The 21,427-nt window shown below is 41.5% G+C and overlaps 1 protein-coding gene across 1 annotated transcript in view; it reads left to right on the forward strand.

Moving 5' to 3' along the window:
- The window catches only part of SEC24D (SEC24 homolog D, COPII coat complex component), an 866,900-nt gene that overhangs the window by 417,559 nt on the left and 427,914 nt on the right, over positions 1 to 21,427 (forward strand). Inside the window, exon 8 of the mRNA XM_044061657.1 lies at positions 1,033 to 1,160. Within this exon, the coding sequence (XP_043917592.1) occupies positions 1,033 to 1,160 (128 nt within the window). The remainder of the gene's footprint in view (positions 1 to 1,032; positions 1,161 to 21,427) is intronic.

A 21,427-nucleotide genomic window follows, 5' to 3' on the forward strand; every position in this document is an offset into this window, starting at 1 on the left:
AAAAATAAACTATAGGTTGTATACCTAAGATTACTGTAAGGCTGTTTAATCTCTATTAAAACATTGCAGAAATATTTCTGTTTTACACTTTTAATTTATTTTTCTGACCACAGCTGACAGTAGTGGGTATTACAGTAAAGTTTTAAATGATAAAACAGGTAAATTTGGGTAGTCTTTTCTGCAGGTGGTTAAGAGAAAGGCAGTCACAGACTAGGTGTAATGTATATAAACATATAGCGGATTGGAGGATGAAGCAGAAGACAGGACATTAATTTAGAGGTAGACTGCATCTTCATCCTTAGTAACACTGCACTGAGCATTGCAGGTGTACTGCACTTATCCTTCCAGATAACTGCTTATTTGCACTCCCATCTACCTTGGAGCCATGTCTTTTTGTCTCTAGTGAATACAAGCCTACTTTGTTAAGGCATTACACAGGTATGAGGAAAGTAACCCCCTCCATTCCAATTCATGTTCTGTCTTCTGGTTTCTGAAGAAAGCTGACGTAGACCTCACATCTCCCTCTGTATGTCTTCCCATGCTAGCACACTGATGATTTATAAACATTTTCAGTTTGTAGAGAAATGTCTGCCAGAAAAACAGATGAGCTTGTATTATTTATACTGTGAGTCAGTGGTTCTCCCTTTCAGCATGCTTTATAGCTGAACCTATTATTTTTTTTCAGGCAGATTTCAGTTTTTACGATTGTAGGGAAAATTTGTGAAGATCGCTCTAACCCTATATAATTTTAATCTCACTGCTATGAAGGATTCTTAACTTCAGAGCGTGAAATGTTTTCATTTAAAATGTAGTCCTCATTAGAAAATTAGGTCATTTGTAGCTGTGCTGAAAGTCAGCAGTGATATGAATCCTTTTGTAAAGTATGCTGAACAGATTATGGCTGTACTTGTAACTGTTATTATGCATGAATGTATCTCATTTAAACCTTAGACAGTGAAATTGATATTGGATAGAAAGTTGCAGTATTAGTGTATAGGTTTTGAGAGTAATTATTTTTTTTCTGACTTTTAGGCAATGCCAGTCCTCGGTTAATTCGCTGCACAAGTTATTGCTTTCCAAGTACTTCAGATATGGCAAAACAAGCACGTATTCCTTTAGCAGCAGTAATTAAGCCATTTGCTGTAATCCCTCCAAATGAGGTAAGATGAAAAGTGACTTCAGTAGCCATAGTTGTACTGTGTAACTTAACATATAAAAATGTTCAGTTAGACTGGCTAATTACGTTTCTAATTTGGAGTAAACAACTGAACTATATATATATATATATATATATATATATATATATATATATATATGTGTGTGTGTGTGTGTCTGTGTGTGGATAGGTAGATAGAGATACAGATATATATAGATATATAGCTATGCCAAAAAAATACCCAGCCAAACTAAAGTTTTCCTTTTTTAATACCTTAAATCTCCTGTAATGGAGGCCCATGGGATATTTGCAAATAACCCCTTAAGGACCTACCAGTGTTTTAGCTGCGCAACTTCTGAATGCCCATGGCTTTTTACTTTTGAAGTCATTATGGTGCAGTAAGACCAAAAAAGACCAACCCCACTAGCAGGAGAAATGCCATGTTTTGTTGTTGTTCTGAGCTCTCCAGTAAGAGGATTATGTGGTTATACTTTGGGAATACAGAGCATTAGAATAAGCTTGATGTCCATAAATATCAGAATGACTGCTCAATAGTACTATCTCCTTCCTAGGTTTCCATCCTTCAGGATATTAAACTCTGAAACCTTCCCTGGTTTTGTCAGTAAGCTAACAATGAGAACTCTTTCCTTCAACCTCAAAAATCTCTCTTACTCAGAGCTTATTTCTACAAACACCAGAAGAGAATTTTGGCACATCAACCAAGGCTTCTCAATTCAGATAGCTTAACTCTGGGAATCCTTACCACATGCTCCAAAAAGCTTATCATTGTACAATAAATTGCACTTTCTCCTCAGGCATTGTCTCCATAAAACAAGTCCAATGGAAGTGTCTCTCTTCTGGGCCTATCACATGACAGCAATTTCATGTGTTCCCTTCATGGAAATTGTCTTCTGCATTCTGTGGACAGTTACTGCTGACGTTTCGTAATGCGTTCCTCTCTAGCCACTCTCCTTTTTTGTCCATTTAGACTCTATATATTTTTGTATATGTATTCTCATCTTTTCTGTAAGCATTTTCCAAGTTTATTAGTTTGTTAGTCCTTTCTTCTGTTTACATATTTATGCTTGATGTTTTCTTTTGTATTGTTATATTGTGTATACAGATTCATAGATATTCTAAGGCCATTGTGTCCTGGTCATATTTGTCAGGAGTTAGGGTCCTTAGGGCCTTTGTAATAGGTTCATAGGTAGGTACTAGGCTATTGGCCGTAGGGCCTATATAAACCTAGCCATAAAGGTACCCTGGCTTTCGCCACCAAAGAAAATTATTTTCCTGTGCCCCTGTCGAGCAGAGCCACAGAGGTGATCCCCAGGGTGAATTTCCTATTTCTCATCCAGTTATCAAGATTTTTCTTGAAGAGTGCTAATGAGGAGCTTTGTTTGATAACGATAGGTAGTTTGTTCCAGAGTAAGAGAAGTCTCTGGGACAGGAATCTATCCCTCCAGCATGTTCTGTTTATTGTGGTGACAAGGTTTAGGTCCCTAGAATGTGAAACTCTGAGGGATTGGGATTTCTTTAAGTGGAGCATGTCCAACAGCTCTGGGTTTGACATAGCTTTTTATGTTAGACAGAGATCACCTCTGAGTAGGCGATATGCAACGGAGTAAAGCTAGAGTTTTTTGAAACGGTCTGCATAGGGCATCTGTTTGAGGCCGGTAATCCTCTTTGTGAGGTATTTCTGCTGCTTTTCCAGTTGTTGTAGATGTCTTGTGAAGTACATACCAAAAGGGGCGTTGTACTGTATAATGGGTCTAATGAGTGAAGAGTAGAGGGGAACAATGATCTCTTTTTTCCTGGATGAGAAACCTTTTGTGATGAGGTGTGCTACATAGAAGGATTTCCTGACTACTGTGGCAATGTGGTTATCAAAGGAGAGACTACTGTCCACCTGTGTCCCAAGGTCTCATCACACTTTCGATGTTAAGTAGACTACCACCTATGTGGTAGCTCATGGGTACAGAGTTTTTACCAAAGGGGCTGACAATGCACTTTTTGGCATTGAGCTTGAGGCCATGGCATTGACACCAGGTATCTGTCTCAGTGAGGCCCTTTTGTAGGATGTCCACATCGTTAGGAGTTTTGATTATGGCTCCTAGTTTGCAGTCATCTGCAGACTTCGTTAGCCAAAGACCTTCTGTGTTAACCTGTACTTCAGAAAAGTAGATACCAAATAGGAGGGGACCCAGGACTGAACCCTGCAGTACTTCACTTGTCACTGGTCTGAAGTCAGATTTGGAGTCTGCTACTTTCACAGTGTGGGTTCTGTCAGTGAACCAGTTGGCAACCCATCTTGCGACATAGGGATTTATACCTAGTTTAGCGAGTTCATCTATAATTCCAGAGTGGGGGATGGTGTCAAAAGCCTTGGTGAGATCTAGATAGGCTGTGTGAACCACCTTACCCACGTTTATGGCTTTGGTGACTGCTTCAAAGAAGCCTACCAGGTTTAGAGGACATGATCTGCCTTTTACAAACCCGAACTGTGTGGGGTCCAGAGTTTGGAGATTACCAATGAGTTTATTTATAAGTTCTGTGATAAGTTCCATGGCCTTGCAGGCCAGGCTCGTTAGGCTAATAGGGCGGAAGTTCCTGGGGTCTGTGGTGGCTCTTCCTTTGTGGAGTGGGATAACCATCGCTGTGCACCATTCAGTGGGCACAAAGCCTTAGGTGAGGCTATGATTGAACATGGTGCTTAGGTGGGGTGCCAGTTCATTCTGCAGTTCGTGTAGAACGCAGCCTGAGATGTTGTCAGGTCCCATGAGTGCTGTGTTCTTGGCTTTGGAGAGTGTGTTTTTTACTTGTGCAGCCGTGATTACAGTAACTTTGCATTTTACCTTTATAGATATGGGCCCTTTAGGGGGTGAGGGGGGCGAAGTTAGCACTGAACCTATCTGCCAGGATGTTGGCAATATCAGTTGGTTCTGTATATTTAGTGCCATTGTGCTGTAACTCAGAGCAGATCTGAGTATTGCTATTGAGATTCTTGACATAGCTATAGAATGCTTTGTGGTTGTCTTTAGAATCAGTGGCGATTTTGTTTTCATAACTAGCCTAGGAGGATTTTATGAGGGATCTCAGCTTCTTACCGAGGCTGACCAGGGAGTTCCTCCAATCATGGGATTTTACTCATTTTTGCAACAGTTTCTTTCTTCTGTTGTAGAGTTTGTTTATGGCAGAGGTCCACCAGATTGGCTTCCTTTTTTTGGAGGATAGCATCTTGGTTCTGTTAGGGATTGCATGATCCATGCACTCGTGTAAGTGCTTATAAAGTGCATTTGTGTAGGCTTCAGCAGTCGTACCTCTATTTTCCGTCTGAATGTGTGTTGTGAAGTTTGCCACTTCTGTCTTAAGAAGCGTGAAGTTGGCTTTGGAGAATTTTTTTACAGTGGTTTCCCTAATGGGGGGGGCAGGATGCGGATGTCTAAGGCTTGTGGTCGGATTTGACCAACGAGGAATTGACCTCTGGTGTGGAATACAGTTCTTGGCACTTGAAAGACAACTCACTGTAACCTTCTCCTTGTCAAACCTTGTGAGTGATGAATCAGCATACCTGATGATATAGTCAAAGCATTTCTGTTGCTGCTGTGAGTTCTTTTTCACAAAGTGACTCTGGGGGAGGTATGCATGAGATAAGTGGTCTGATTTTAGCTGATACTTAATCTTATTTCTAAGGGGCTTTGGAAGTGATTAATTTACAGCTTCAAAATAAAACATTTTGGTGTGATTAGAGGAGGAGGATCATGATGGAGGGGCATGAAGCTCACAGGAAAAGATCTAAAGTGTAAGAGAAGCCCCCAGTTTAAATAGGCATTTGCACGTCTAAGAGATGGAATTATTAGTATTGAGTATAAGTTCATTATCTGTAACTATAAGGCAATTTATGCACTATCTTAGTAAACATCATGCTAAAAGGCTGGCAGCAGGGTTGAAAGTAGTAAGCTGACCTTCCATCTTGCCAGTGCTTAGATGTTCAGGTGAGTAATGTAAATCTAACACTAATCAGGAAGAACAGTATAGAAGAGAGGTATCTTAAGCTTAGAAGTCTAAGGGGAGAAACTTCCCAGTTTAATCCTTGAGTGCTTACTAGTATGAGCAGATTAGATGAGACCAGGGTGAGCTACAAAATACAAATTTATAGCAAGGGCAGGCACCTTGAGAGACTGTGTTAAAAAGTGGAACACTGTTTGCTTTGTTGGACACTCATAGGAGGGCAAATGCATTTAAATAGCTTAAAGATCATGTGCAATCAAATAGTGCACTGGTGCTGGACTTGTGAATTTGCTGATTCCATGTTCAGTTAAAAAACACATGTAAGTGATTTTAAGATATTTTCTTCATAAAATGCTATTATTTAGGTGGAGCTTTGTGCACTCCTGCTTTGGCCTATCATCATGCTTAGTATTACGATGACATGTGGCTGCAGGTGTTTTCAGTTCAAATACTGCCATTTGTCATAACATCCTGACAAATTAAAAAAAAAAACACAAAAACACAAACTGAAACACGGGACACCTGTTCAAAGGTAACTTTTAATGAATTCAACTGCATTCATTAAATATTAGCACTGTCTGGGTGTCCGGCGTTTCACCCCGATAGAACGGGTCAACTTCATAACATTGAAATTTCATAACTTTGACTTTCATAACACTGAGACCATAACACTGAAAATTCAAAACACTGAAAAACCAAAACATTGAAAACTCAGAACATTGAAAGTGTGCTTCATAACATTGAAAACTACATTGCACACATAAATAACACCACCTCCACCTACAACAACGCCTAACTACCAAAGACACTTTCTACTATGCACCCCCCCCCCCCGTAAATTAAATATACCAACTCCAAGATTGCACTACAGTGGAAAAAAGTTAATTTCCTAACCTCAGTTTATGGTGATTGTAATACAGCGAGGTTAGGAAATTAACTTTTTTTCACTGTAGTGCGATCTTGGAGTTGGTATATTTAATTTACAGGGGGTGGGGGTTGCAGGGGGTCTTGCCCACCTGCAATAATGTAGTAGAAAGTGTTTGTTAGTTAAGTCGTGTTATAGGTGGAGAGGATGTTATTTACATATGTATTACAGTTTTCAGTGTTATGCTTAAAAACCTCAGCTTTGGCCGGCTAAGAACTTGCTGTATTCAACTGGACGTATAAGAGAATTTAAGTACCTTTATCTGCACTTTTGTTTTAAAAAAAATACAGTATTTAAATTGATTTTAACTGTGTTCTAGGAATATTAACTGAACTGGAAGTTAGTCAGTGTTTGCTGAATTTAAATATTTTCTGCTTAAAAACCTCAGCTTTGGCCGGCTAAGAACTTGCTGTATTCAACTGGACGTGTAAGAGAATTTAAGTACCTTTATCTGCACTTTTTTTTTTCAAAAAAATACAGTATTTAAATTGATTTTAACTGTGTTGCAGGAATATTAACTGAACTGGAAGTTTTGACTCTGCTCTTCAGTTAGTCCCACCTACCCTCCCTGTTTTTGTTTTGGTTTTGGTGTTAATCTTAGTGGCCTTGAAACTGCCCACCCCTCTTGTAAATTTGTGTTTGGATACTCCTTCTGGGCCCATCTCATTTGCTCACTCAACTGAGTGCATATTCTGATTTCAGGCACTCCTACTATGTACAAAGAGAGCATCTGGGAAACAGAAAAAAAAAAAGCTTGTTTCCTGCCTTTCCTGTTAAGTGGTATAGACTATTTGTAGGCTTTTGAGCCCCCAAGCCCTTCTGTGTTGGAGGGAAGCCTTCTAGCTTAGTTTTTTTTCTTATAACTAGCCAGTTTTCTAGTTTCAGCACTCAAATCTGTTTCTTTGATCTCGGCACTTGTTCAGAAAAAAAAAAAAATTCATCTGCTTTTACTGTACTTGTGTTTCTACCTACTTTATTTTACTTTTGCATCATCTTAAAAGTACTCAATTGTATTTATTACTGCTTGGTGTAACTCATTCTAAGCCTTTTGGTTTAAACACTTGGGCTTCGGACCAGTTGTTTTGCACTGAGAGGGTTTGTGGTCTGCACTGTAGTGGCAGAACAGGTAGCTTACATCCTTCTAGGTTGGGAACTGCTGATTGAGGGCTCAGTGTCTGTTATTCTAAAAGTGTATTAATTCTGGTTTAAGCACTTGGGCTTTCAGGCCAGTTATTTTACATTAAGAGGGTTTGTGGTCTGCACTCTTTTGGGAGGAGAGGCTGGACTCTGCCCTTCTGAGCTGGGAATTTCTGGTTAAAGGTTTATAGTGCCTGAATATTTGAACTGTATCTTACTGAAATTGGTACACCTTGTTTGCTGTAGCATAGACTAGATCCAGGCCTGCTGAATCTAGCTTTGTTTATATGCTTGTTGTTTGTTTGCTTGTTATTTCCCTGGAACGCTAATTCCACCTAATACGCGGCTTCTCAGTGCTTCTGTGGATCACTAGTGATATCTGCATTGCTTACTGTACTTATTTCCTTGTTTCACTTGAAAGAAAGTTACTGTTTGTCGTTTTTGCATTTAAGTTACCTGTAACACATTGCACTTAAGTTACCTGGCACTTGCTCACTAAAGCAGTTATATAAGTCAGCACTAAAAATTAAAAGCACTACACCCTCACTCCCCACTGGCCCTTGTTTTCAGTTATTAAGGAATTCCCAATATTATTCTAGCATGTCCAAAGGTCAGTTGTCAATCTCCTCTCCGGTCCAGCTGGTGAATCTGGGAATCTTGAGGCAATGTTACAACTGCCTCATGTACACAGACAACCGTCTCCTCCTCCCAACAAATTCCAACACATGTGAGAGATGCAACCATATAGCCAAACTGGAGGCTAAGCTCTCTCAACTTAGTACTGGCATAACCAGTCAGGAGGAGAAGGAAGCCACACTCACTACAATTCCAGTCTCACATAGACCTACCACGATAGCAAACCAAACACATAATCACACAAAAACATACTCGGAGGCTCTAAATAAAGATCTGCCTAAGCAGCAGAGACCTCCAAAGCAGACACCCAAGCAACCGCTACCCCAAAACAAAACACGTGCAACACATATCTCACAAAGCCAGTGTGCCGAACAGTCACAGCCCTTAAGACTAAACAACACACCTGATACACTTGTAATAGGTGACTCTATCGTCAGGCACACTGACGTCCCACTCACCAGGCCGAACAAGGAGAGGGTCATGGTGAGCAGCCTGTCAGGTGCTAGGATCTGCCACATAACACAAGCACTCAGGTCACTCCAAGGCAAGTACAAATATGACTCAGTCATTGTCCATGCTGGTGTGAATGACCTGAGACGTACCTCCCTCCCTGGAATACATGAAAAGAGACATAAAGGAGCTCTCTGAGCATGTAGCCCAGGCCGGTATGACCCTGACCTTGAGTAGCATCTTACCCTCACCAAGAATGATGCCACAATATGAAGACAAGATGATCAATTTCAACAATTGGCTTAAGTACTGGTGTCATTCAAAGGGGATCCAATGCCTGTCAGCTTGGGATGATATGCTCGACAAGCCACGATGCTTCGCTAGGGACAGCTTGCACCTGTCACCCCTGGGCTTTCGGATATTGGCAAAGGCTCTTGCTACCCCATAGTGCCTTTTTAGGCAAGGCTCAAAAGACAAACCCACCTCCATAGGTATCACAAGGGATAAGAAACTAAGAGTAATGCTACTCAATGCCAGAAGTCTAAACCTCAAGATGCACGCGAAACTCTCCTTAGCATGGAGAACATCGATATCTGTGCAGTAACAGAAACCTGGTTCAGGGCTCCCGAGAGCACCCCAGCACTACCAGTTTATACCTCATACCATGCTTTTCGCCCCAAAACTTGGACCGAACCACAAAGGAGGGAGTATTGATATTCATCAAAGATACCCACACCTCCAGGTTGGTGGCAAAGCACGAAGCATCAGAGACTATCCATGTGCAACTAACAGTGGGTAAAACTGCCTTCCAGTTTATAGCCTGCTACAGACCACCCTCCCAAACCCAGGAACCCCACTCGGCCTTCCTGAGAACACTGGAAAATATGAAGGTCTCTCCAAACACCATTATATTGGGCGACTTCAACTACCCAAACATAGACTGGGAGCATTACTCTAGCTCCAACACCCTAGCCCAAAGGTTCCTAGAATTTATAAACTCAAATGTTATGGAACAGCTTGTTACCACTCCCACAAGAGGGAAAACATACTGGACCTGATCATCACCAACATGGGGACTCTATGCTCCAGACCAGAAGTGTATCCCTCACTGGTAAGATCAGACCATAAACTAATCTCACTGGATATTCACATCCCAACCCCACCCCTGCCCAGAAAACCACAGTGAAAAACTTGCCAAATGCAAATTTCACACTCCTCAAAACCGAGGTGGAATCCTTCAAAGCCCCGGGCCTGTGGAAAATACGGCCCAGACCGCAGAATCCTTTATAAACGCATTCTATGAACACCTTCAGGAATGCATGGATCATGCAATCCCAAATAAAACCAAGACCCAATCCTCCAAAGGCAGACGTCCTGTCTGGTGGACCCCAGCCGTAAACAAACTATACAATAGAAGGAGGAAGCTACTAAATGATAGAGCAAAATCCCAAAAAGGAAAGGCATCACTGATCAGCATTAGCAAAAAACTACGGGCACTCATAAAATTGTCTAAGGCCAGCTTCGAGAGAAAAATTGCACAGGACACTAAGGATAATCACAAGGCTTTCTTTAGTTATGTTAGGAACCTGGGTGGTAATTCCCAGATATGCTCAGAATTAGTCCAAAATGACAAAAAATACACTGAACCCACAGACATTGCCAACATCCTAGCTGACAGGTTCAGTGCAAACTTCTCCCCTCCCCACCAAAGGGCAAATATCTATCCCAGCAGAGTGCTGCCCCCCTGACATCTCAGATGCTCAGGTAAGAGCCGCCCTCTCCAAAGCAAAAAATACAGCATCAATGGGACCAGACGGTATCCTGGGCTGCGTCCTACATGAACTCCAAGAAGAGCTAAACCCAAACATAAAACTACTGTTCAATCTCAGCCTTACTACAGGATATGTGCCCAAAGAGTGGCGTACAGCAACAGTGGTCCCTCTCCATAAAGGTGGTGCCTCAACGGATCCTGGAAACTATCGCCCCATAATCCTGACTAGCTTGGTCTGCAAAACTATGGAAAGGATCATCATGGACCTCATAAATAAAGATATTGGGGACCTACAGACACTGGATCCTACCCAGTTCGGCTTTGTTAAGGGCAGATCCTGCCTCTTAAACCTGGTTGATTTCTTTGAAACAGTCACCAAGGCCATTGACGAGGGGAAGGTGGTCCACACAGCCTACCTGGACCTCAAAAGCCTTCAATACAATACCCCACTTGGGCATTATAGATAAGCTCACCAGCTTAAATATAAACCCCTATGTCACTAGATGGATTGCAAACTGGCTCAAGGACAGAACCCACATGGTTAGAATTGCTGGAGCCATGTCAGACTCCAAACCAGTTACAAGTGGTGTCCCACAAGGCTCAGTCCTGGGACCTCTCTTATTCGGTATATATTTTTCGGAGGTACAGGCCAACACGGAAGGACTGTGGCTGACCAAGTTCGTAGATGACTGCAAACTGGGCGCCATAATCGACTCTCCATCCGACACAAGCATCCTCCAAAAGGGCCTCATAGAAACAGACAACTGGTGCCAGAGCCATGGCCTCAAGCTAAATGCCAAAAAGTGTATAGTTATCCCCTTTGGCAAAAACAAAGTGCCCACAAATTACAACATAGGTGGTAATCCATTAAGTACAGAAGAAGTAATTAGGGACCTGGGGACCCAAGTTGATAGCAGTCTCTCATTTGACAACCACGTGGCCAAAGTGGTTAGAAAAACATTTTATATAGCCCACCTAATCATGAAGGGATTCACATCTAGATCAGGGGAGGTCATCGTGCCTCTTTACTCATCCCTCATCAGGCCCATAATTGAGTAGAATGCCCCTTTTGGGATGTACCTTACCAGACACCTGCAGCAACTGGAAAGACCCCAAAAGTACCTCACCAAGAGGATCAAAGGGCTCAAACAGATGCCATATGCTGCCCGGTTAAAGAAACTCCAGCTCTATTCAGTGGCATACCGCCTGTTCAGAGGCGATCTGTGCCTGACGTATAAAGCCATGTCCAACCTGGAATTAATGGACATGCTGCACCTCAGAAAATCCAAATCCCATCGAGCTACGCGCTCGAGAGACTTGAACCAAAGCACTGAAATAAATAGGACATGCTGGAGGGACAGATTCATAACCCAGAGGCTCCCTTCACTCTGGAATAAAATCCCAGTCCAGGTTAGGCAGCGTCCCTCATTGACTCTCTTCAAGAGGAATCTTGATGAGTGGATGGGAGATCATAGGTTTACCCCGGGTATCACTTCTGTGTCACTGTTAGACAGAGGCGCAGTATACTAACCTCGAAAAAGGGCATAGCAAAATAAATTTAAAATAGGTGGCGAAAGCCAAAAACATTCTGACTAGGCTTATAAATGCCCTAGTGCAGATAGCCTAGTATGAACCTATGAACCTATGAAGCACACTTTCAAGGGTCTATATTATATGAGCGAAAGTTCATATGAACGAACGCTCTTATGAACGAAATTGCCAGACATCGAACGTTATACACCCCCCACTAAATATATATTCCAACTCCGAGATTGCACTACACTGAGGAAAGGGCAAATATTCCTATCTTCACTGTACTGCGACTCCAGAAAAAGCATTTCGATGCCCGGCATTTTCGCTCATTAGAGCGTTCCTTCATATGAACTTTCGTTCATATAATATAGACCCCACTTTCAATGTTCTGAGTTTTCAATGTTTTGGGTTTTCAATGTTTTGGGATTTAGATGTTTTGGTCTCAATGTTATGAAATGCAAAGTTATGAAATGTCAATGCTGTGAAGTAGACCCGATTGAACATCACTAAATTACGCCCATAAGAGCCCCACACCAGGAAAGAGGACAGCATAGGCTATGACATTGCATTTCTTTTAAGTCCTATATTCCACATACAATCATTATTTTATTTGAAAAATAGTAATGGAACAGTCACCAGCAAACTTTGGTACAATGGTGGAACAGAATGAAAGCACTACATTTTGTTTCAGTGCAGTACATATGATCTTTACCAGGAGAGACTCTCAAAATATTTTCTGCTTACTGACAACAGTCAATAAAAGAGGAGTGGGAGGGAGGGAATTATGTGGTCAAATCATCATGCGTGGTGGACAACCAGAGGTACACTGGGTTTAAGAGCACAAGGATGGGGTGGAAACATTCATAGATATGTAGCTCTGGTGCTGAATGACCGTGAACTGCCTTAAAGAAATCGCAACCCCTGAAGTGTCCTTACTCTTACTCCCTTCATAAGAAAGAAACTAGGGTTTAATACCATGGGTAAACCACTTAAGTGGGAAAATGCACTGCAACTATTTATTGGAATTACTAATACAAGCTTAAAGAACTTAACTAAATCATATACAAATTAGTAAAAGTAACTTCTTTAATTTTGTAATAATGCCCTCTTTGCACTTGGGCTCTCCTGGGCTGAATGTAAACTGTTTGCAGTGATCAGTATTCTGTCCTGGTTAACAAAAACAAATAAAAATAAAATGTGTATAGCAGCTTATTTATTCTTTCAGAAGAAAGTGATGTCCTTCAAGACAAATATGTGCTTTCTGTCAATTTCTTTTTCCTGAAGAGGCTTCCAGTTTTCCTCACAGAGGTCCATAAGAGGGCAAAAATTATCATTAGTATGCTGAAAGCTCACTATCAGCTGGGGTTCTACCTCAGAAGTGTGCATGAGCTTAGGAAGACGGAGCTGTACTTGTCCTACACCCCAGGTTTCCAGATTTGCCATGCCATGACATAATGCCAGCCTGTTCTTGGCTGATGGTATGGAAATGTCAGCCTGCTCTTGGCCATTGCAGTCAAAGGGCATTTCATGGGAGGTGACTTCTAGAGCCTGTTTCAGAACTGTGCCCACTATAGATATTTGTGTTGCTTCCAGTTGGTCACTGTTGCACACTTTTACCAAAAACTTAATATTAAATCCATTGGGTAGACTTTGCTTCAGGTTTTTTTTTTTTTTTTTTTTGTGAATCCCTTATTTTGCTTCTCAGCAGGCTTATGCTCAACAAACACACTGATTTACTAGCATTCAGGTAGTGGTACTCTGCAACTCTTCTTCTGTTGGTCTACCAAAACACAGAGTCCCTACCACTGCCTGTCACTGGGTGTGATGGACCAATCACTTGGCAGTACAGAGACTGCGTTACAGACTCACAGACTGGACACTTTCAGTTTTCTTATGCCATAGTAAGAGAAGGATCTCTTGGAAGACTACGCCTTACTCTGGATCTCTTCAGCTGCTGAGCTCAGATAAGAAACCATTTGTTTTTTTTTTTTTCCTCCCTTTGTGTTTTTTTTTTCTTCTCTCACTGAATGAGTACTGTAGTTTGCTGCTTTGACTTTTTTTCTGATTGGGAAATTATATGTGCTTGAGGTTTTACTTTACCTGCAGTGTTAGACTTTTACTGTTTATTATAATCTAGTTATTGGTTTCTGTGAGGTTTTTACCTTTAAAATGTGTTTTATGGTAATTTGTGAAGGTTTGACCGAGTTTTTATATCAAGTCTTTTTTGGTACAGTTCCTTTCATTGCATCGTGCTTCCAGAGCTGTGAGTTAATCATGTATTTTATTTTCATTAATTAAAAGTTTCATTTGAAAGTCTTTGTGGAAAAATGTGCTGATTTTGCAGGGTTTTTTTCTTTGGCGTTATGATTATTTGCGGTTATTGAGCATGTTTACAGCATTTTAAACATTTTTTTGTTTAAATTGCACTTTTTAATAAAATCTTTATTGAATTATCACTTATGACATAGGCAATCATACGCATGGAAACAAGCCATATTGACATATTTTCAGTTGCAAACTTTATATTTTTGGTTCCATTTTGTATGCTAAACATTTGACAGGAATATTTCATAAGTCTATGCATTCTTTCTTGTCTAAAGCTGTTTTATGCTGGTTCTAATAATTTGGGTCTAAAAAACTTTTATTAAAATTGGGGGACTTTTTTGACATGTATTTTGTGTTGCTGAAACTACCACCTTCTTATTTAGTGCAGTGTTCAGAATACTGTCCCTGAAGAATATAGACTTCAGATACCTATTTAGAGGGAGAATACTAAGGTTTGTCTTTTTTTACTGGGCTGACAGTGCTGCTATTCTTTGGCATTGCTCTGGCTATTTTTTTTGACAGATATGGACCCCCACCCCTCGCCTCCACCACCATCATAATCTACCCCTTGTGCACATAAAAAACATAGAAGTAAATCAAGAAATGTGCCTCAGCCTACAACTTGTGTCTCCATAGTAGCCTTGGGCAGGCTATTGACCACTCACCTTTTTTTATCTCCTGGTGTCGTGTCAGTACCACACTTGTGTGTAATAGGAGGATCAGACGTCCTCCTGGGCTGTACCATTGCCTGGTTGAGGTATGGGAGAACCAAACTGTTTAAGGTGCAGGGGAAGTCTGGGGTGCAGATTCTGTTGCCAGTGTTGATATGTGTACTCCCAAGGATTCTCCCCCTAGAGTAGTGCATGCAAAAAAGAGACAGAAGACCCACCAGTTTGCAAGAAACAGTTTCTAACTGTGTTTTCAACTGAACTGGTGACTATAGCTAGATCCATTCTTCAGGCTAGTGATTATGGGGTGCATACCCTGAGGTTTCGGAAGTAGTAGAGTCTGATCAATCCGTTTCCTCAGAGGACTAACAGGTTCAGAAATCCATATGTTTTCTTTTTCCCAAATGCAAGCTAGATTTAGGGATGTATTCACTTGGAAGAAATCATCAGCTGGCCCTGAGATCAGCAGGTTACATGAGCTTTTGGAGGATGAGGCCCTGAATATAGCGACCTTCTCTCCATTGGACTGAGCTTTGGAGGATGTATTGAAGAAAGCTTGTAATTCTCCTCTGTTGAATGAGTCTATAGCTTAAAAAGTGTTTTAAGAAAATCAGAGTCTTTTTGGCCATGCCTGGTCTCCAAACCCCCTCGTCTGTGCACCCTGCTTCTGTGTCCCCAGTGGCCTTTCCAAAAAAAGACTATTTCTTCATCAAACCCAGTCCCACAAAGAAAACTATGCAGGTGGCTATAATCTTAGAAAAGAAACTGATGCACTCCACCACTATAGTTTTTAAGGTGTTTAATTGCCATTAATTTATGTGGACATTTATGTTGAGGTATACGCATGGTTTAGACGAGTTCACTGTATCGTTACCTGCAGAGCAAAAAGATTATGTGAAAGAGATTGTTTCTGATGTTTCTCAAGTGAGACACACGGATGTCCCACTCACCAGGTTGGACAAAGAGAAAGTCACAGTCAGCTGCCTGTCCGGTGCAAGGATTCATCAAATAATGCATGACTATGTCATAGTTCATGCTGGTGTGAATGACCTGAGATGTACTCCACTGGACTATAGGAAAAGAGACTTGGTTGAGCTCTGAGTATGTGTCTCAGGCAGGTATGTCCCTAGCCTTGAGCAGCGTACTATCCTCACCTAGAATGATGTCACAGTATAAACAAAAAAATTATTGATTTCAATAATTGGCTCAGTTTTTCTATCATTCAAAGGGGATCCAGCTCCTGACAGCCTGGGAAGCCATGGTCAACAAACCTCGCTGCTTTGCCAGAGACGATTTGCACGTGGCAACTCTAGGCTTTTGGCTGCTGCCAAAGGCTGTTCCCTCCCCCATATTGCCTTTTTTAGGCAAGGTCTCAAAAACAGCATTACTGACATGAAATTAACCAATCAGAACAAAATAAGGGTCATGCTGCTAAATGCTAGGAGCATAAACCAAAAACTGCACTCCCTGGACCCCCATTCAAGTCATAGCCTGTTATAGATCCCCCTCCTTGGGTCACGATGCCCATGAAACCTACTTGACCAAACTGAAGACAATCCAAATTTTACCGAACACACTGGTTATGAGGGATATCAATTATCCCACCATCAACTGGGAAACCTACGCTAGCCCTAATTGGCTAGTGCAAACATTATTTGACTTTGTTAATTCAAATGCGCTGGAGCAAATTGTCTGTACCCCAACAAGAGGAACAAACATTCTAGATCTGGTCTTCACCAACATGTCAAACAGGTGCACTGCTGCAATTATTGGACCCTCATTAGTTAAAACTGACCACAAATCAGTCACCTTCAAGCTGACACTAACACCAGAACTCACAAAGCGTGAAATCAGACTAAATAACTTCACCAAGGCAAACTATAGCTTCCTAAGTGAAGGCATAAGTGCATTCCAAGCCCCACCCCAAGCTGGAAGTGGTAACTACTCCAAAGCTTACATTAAAGCCCTGTAGAGTCACTTGCATAAGTGTATAAACTTGGCTGTACCAAAACAAGCTGTCATGGTGGACATCCAGCATCAACAAACTTTACAATAAATGCAAAAAGTTGCTGTCCAAGAAAACAAAGGCAAGACTCCAAAAATAGAAAAGCACCTTCCTCAGCCTCAACATGCAAATATGAAAACTTGTAAAATCCTCCAAGGGCTCCTTTGAGAAAAACTTAGCAAGTACAGCCAAGGATAACCATAAGGCCTTTTACAGCTACGTACATAACCTAAAGGGTAGGACCCAAGCATGTGCAGAACTAGTGGCCAACAGTATCACACACACTGACCCCCACAGAGATAGCAAGCCTGCTAGTGGATAGGTTTGGTGAAAATTTCATTTCATTATCCCCTGCTGACTTGCAGAAAAACTTCCCCCAAACTTCCACACACCCTGCATATCTGAAGAGCAAGTCCTCAAAGTCCTGTGCAAGGCAAAAACACAGCCTCTGTGGGACCAGGCGACATGCTGGCTGTCTTCCAAACAGGCCAAAATATGCACTAGCATCACTACTAAGTACTCTTTTCAGTCATAGCCTAAACACAGGCTTTGTTCCTGTGGAATGGAGAGAATCTACAGTTATTCCCTTCCACAAAGGTGGCGTAGCAACAAACCCAGGGAATTACAAACCCATACGCCTGACCACCCTCATCTGTAAGTCATGGAACATATCATTATAGACCTAATAAGTAAAGACATAGGTAACCTGCAAACCCTGGATCCTACCCAATTCGACTTTGTGAAGGGCAAATCCTACTTGTTAAATCTGGTAGATTTCTTTGAAAGTGTGACCAAGGTCATTGATGAGGGCATATCTGTGCTCCCAGCATACCTCACTTTGGCAGAGGCTTTCGACACAATCCCACATCCAAGCATTACTGATAAACTTAGCAAACTGAATGTAAACCCCTTTGTTGTAAGATGGGTTGCCAGCTGGCTCACAGACCAGATACACACTATCAAAGTGGGTGAGTCTACATCAACCAGCAAACCTGTTACCAGCAGAGTGCCACAGTGGCAGAGTGTCACAGGGGTCAGAGCTGGCCCCCTGCTGGTTTATACTTCTGAGAAGTTCAGGTCAAAACTAAGGGGTTGTGGCTGACCACATTTGCTGATGACTGCAAACTAGGTACAATCACTGAAACCCCAAATGATGTCAGTATACAACATCTGGTGTATTAGTCATGGTCTCAAACTGAATGCAAAGAAATGGATCATCATTCCCTTCGGGGCAAACAATGTCCCTTCACACTATCAAATCAACAACAATACCCTAAGTACCCATGAAGTGGTAAGGGATCTGGGATCACAAGTTGACTGTGACCTTAACTTCGACCACCATGTGTCTACCATCATAAGGAAAGCTTTCTATGTAGCACACTTGATTAGTAAAGGCATCATCTCAAGAGCAAAAGAAGTTATAACCTCCCTATACTCAGCACTTATCCAGCCCAAAATTGGGTATAATGCTCCATTTGGCATGTACCATACTAAGCCCCTGCAGCAATTAGAGAGACCTCAGAGGTTTCTAAAAGAGAAAATCAAGGAACACCAGCATGTGCTTTACACAGACCGACTAAATTCCCTGTCATTATACTCCATATTAAATAGACTTCTTGAGTGAGACATATGCCTGGCCTAAAGAGCAACCCAAGACCCAAACCTAATGAATTTGCTGCATATTTGTAAATCAAACGGGACTAGGGCTACTTGTTCCAGGGATCTAAATAGGGCCTGTGACTTAAATGGGACACGCTGGAGGGACAGATTTGTCTCCCAGCGACTGCCTCATCTTTGGAACAGGCTACCAATTCATGTGAAACGGAGCACCTCTGTGACACTGTTCAAGAGAAACTTGGATGAGTGGAAGGGGCAGCATAAATTTTTACTGAGGATAGCACCCATAACCCTTCTGGACGTGGACAGTCATCACTAAATGCAGTCTTGGGTATTGACTAACATTTCTGTGGTATTGCATTGGGATGAAATGGCTGGGCATAAAATGACCTTCGGGTCGATAGTCTAGTAATCTGCTAAGATCCTTTAAGTGTCTAAACATGCTTTAAAGTGTGTCTTAGAGGGGGCCAGTACTGTTTACAGAATGAAGCGATGTTAGTTGTGTTAAGGAGGTATGCTTGGTTGCTCAGCCAAAAATTTTCGGGTGACTTAGAAAAAATGAGGTTTTTAATGCTCCTCTCGATGCTAATTCTGTATGTGGTACAGCAGCTAATCAGATCCTTAAACACTAGCATGACAGAGGTAAAGTGATATAAGGGGTGTCTAAAATGTTTCATATTCCTAAGGTTTCGTCCAATAAGCAAGATAATTTTCGGCGGACCAACAAACAGAAGTCCCAGCCAAACAAAAACAAGGCACCAAAAGGAAGTGGTAGAACAAGAACTCCACCAAATCTGATGAGGGGTTCCATTTCCAAAAAGGGATAACATCTCCCCCAACCTATGACGCTGCAGAGGCTTGGTACCCGTCATTCTCAAGTTTCCCTCTGGGTGGCCAGCATGAAAGTTAGTTCTCAGCAAGGCAGCCTGTCCATCAGTGGTTTCTAACAAATGGGTGCTTAACATCATTGACAGAGGTTACAGGTGTTAGTGGAAGGAGAATCTGCCTCTGTTCAATGGGTTCCCCCTTATCTGCTGGACCAGACTTTATTTCCCCCTGTAGTCTGGCACATGCTGGATGCAATGGCATAGAGCCGGTCCCTCCGCCCTCCTTCTGTGAGAATGAAGGGTTTATACTCCAGAATTTGTCTGGTTCCTAAAAAGGAGCTGTCATGGAGATCAGTGTTGAACCTGTCCTTTTTGAACACTTTTGTCAAGGTCCCCAAATTCATGATGCTTACCCTGCATACAGTGCATCCTGTTCTGCTGGATCACTGCTTTATGGTGACCCTGAACTTGAAGGATGCGTATCATTATATCCCCATTGCTTATTGCATCAGGAGATATCCAAGATTTGTTGTGTCTGGTTTCACTTTGAATAATTTTTTGCACTTTGAATGTTCATGAAATACCTTTCCTGGTAGTGGCCCACTGCCAAATTCTTGGCATTCACATTTTTCCTTACTTGGACGACTTACTGATCTGTGCAGAGACTGCATCCAGATGTTTGTAATTGCCAGAGAAGGTCTTGACCTTACTGTCCCACTTGAACCTTCGAAAGTCATGTCTGACACCTTCACAAACACTTTTCTTGCTGGGGTGCTTAATCAGTACCAACAAAAGAATTGCCTTTCTTCCCAAAGGCAAGGTCCTGAACTAACAGATGATCTTTTAGGAATTCTTCAGGAAGAATGTAACTTTGGCAAGTGAATTTCTAAAAACTAGAACTGATGGCATCCATGGGTGTTATGACAATACTAGCCCATCTCCTTTTTAATTTCTGCAAGTCTTTTGGGTTTGTAATACCATGACAGGAATGGACCCCATTCCTAAGTCAAAGTACAGTTAAAGTTCAAGAAATTAGTATTGTTTCAGTCTTTGATGTCAGCCAGATGTGCCCTTCGCAGCACCCACAATGTGCCCAGTAGTGACTCCTTCTGCAATTCTTATGGGTTACATGTATTGGTAACATATCTAAGTATGATTGTAGATTCTTTTTTATAAGAAACATTGCTCCTGCTACTATTGGAACTGTCTGGGTATCTTTCTCCCACATTGCTCTCATTTCTGCCTGCAAATCCTGATATTTTATGACTTTGTGTCTCTCTGTACGCATGACACTGTAGTCACTGGATGAGGTGATTTCAGTGATTAGTGCTACTTTTGTCTTCTTTTCATGGACCACTCTTTCCAGTTTTCTAGCATCTATCTTTTGAACTGTTGGTGGTTGGTGATCCCATGTGGTGTAGACTTCATCATTTTCTATGATGCTTTGTGGCTCATGTTAACAGTGTTTTTCAGCCACTTTAATACCATAATGTTTGCACAATCCCTAGTGCAACAGTCTTGCCACATTATTATGATTTTCAGAATACAATCCTTCTGCCATTAGTAGGTCACAACCAGCAATAAGGTGTGCAACTGTTTCCGATTCTGTTTTACAAAATCTACATTTGTCTGTTTCTCCCACATGTTCAATGGACTTTGTAAACCAGTGTGTACTTAGCCCACTATCTTGTGCCACCAATATTAACCTTTCATCTCTTGGTTTGAATTTGCCTCTCCTTAACCATTCCTGTGTTTGATCCTGATCAACATGAGGTTCTTCCAGAAGTTTTCTATACTTGCAACTATATTTATGCATTTTTCACATTTCTTGCCTTCTCATCTGGTCCTTCACCTTATATTCTTTCTTTTGTTTTTTGACACATTCAGTTGCTGCCTGGTTTTTACATATTTCTGGTGTGATTTCCATTCCTACTTGATGCTTATATCCTTCTGCTACATTAAGCAGAGAAGGCATCTTAGATTTATTCTCCTCATGTTTCAAAACATTCACTACATTTGGGTCTTGTGAGGTCAGCAGATATGTGTGCAGTCCCACAATTGCAGATCTATACATGTAGTCAATTTCAAGGAAGCCCATCTCCCCTTTGGAAGGGGGAATATATAATCTTGGTATGCACTGATTTTTGTAAATCATCTGGTGAGCATGAAGCATCCTTCGTTTTCCTGTCTAATCTATCTAACGCATTTTGGGGCCAGACAATCACTCCAAAACTGTAAGTTAGGACAGGAAGAGCAAATTGGTTTATAGCTTGAATTTTGTTCCAGGATGTTAATGCTGATGTTCTTCGTGTTTCACTGTTGCAGTTATTAAATTTGGGTTATCTGCTTGCAGTAGCCCTCAGTCG

The sequence above is a fragment of the Protopterus annectens genome, chromosome 2.part0 (genome assembly GCF_019279795.1).
Source record: "Protopterus annectens isolate FY-2018-M chromosome 2.part0, PAN1.0, whole genome shotgun sequence".
Taxonomy (NCBI): Eukaryota; Metazoa; Chordata; order Ceratodontiformes; family Protopteridae; genus Protopterus; species Protopterus annectens.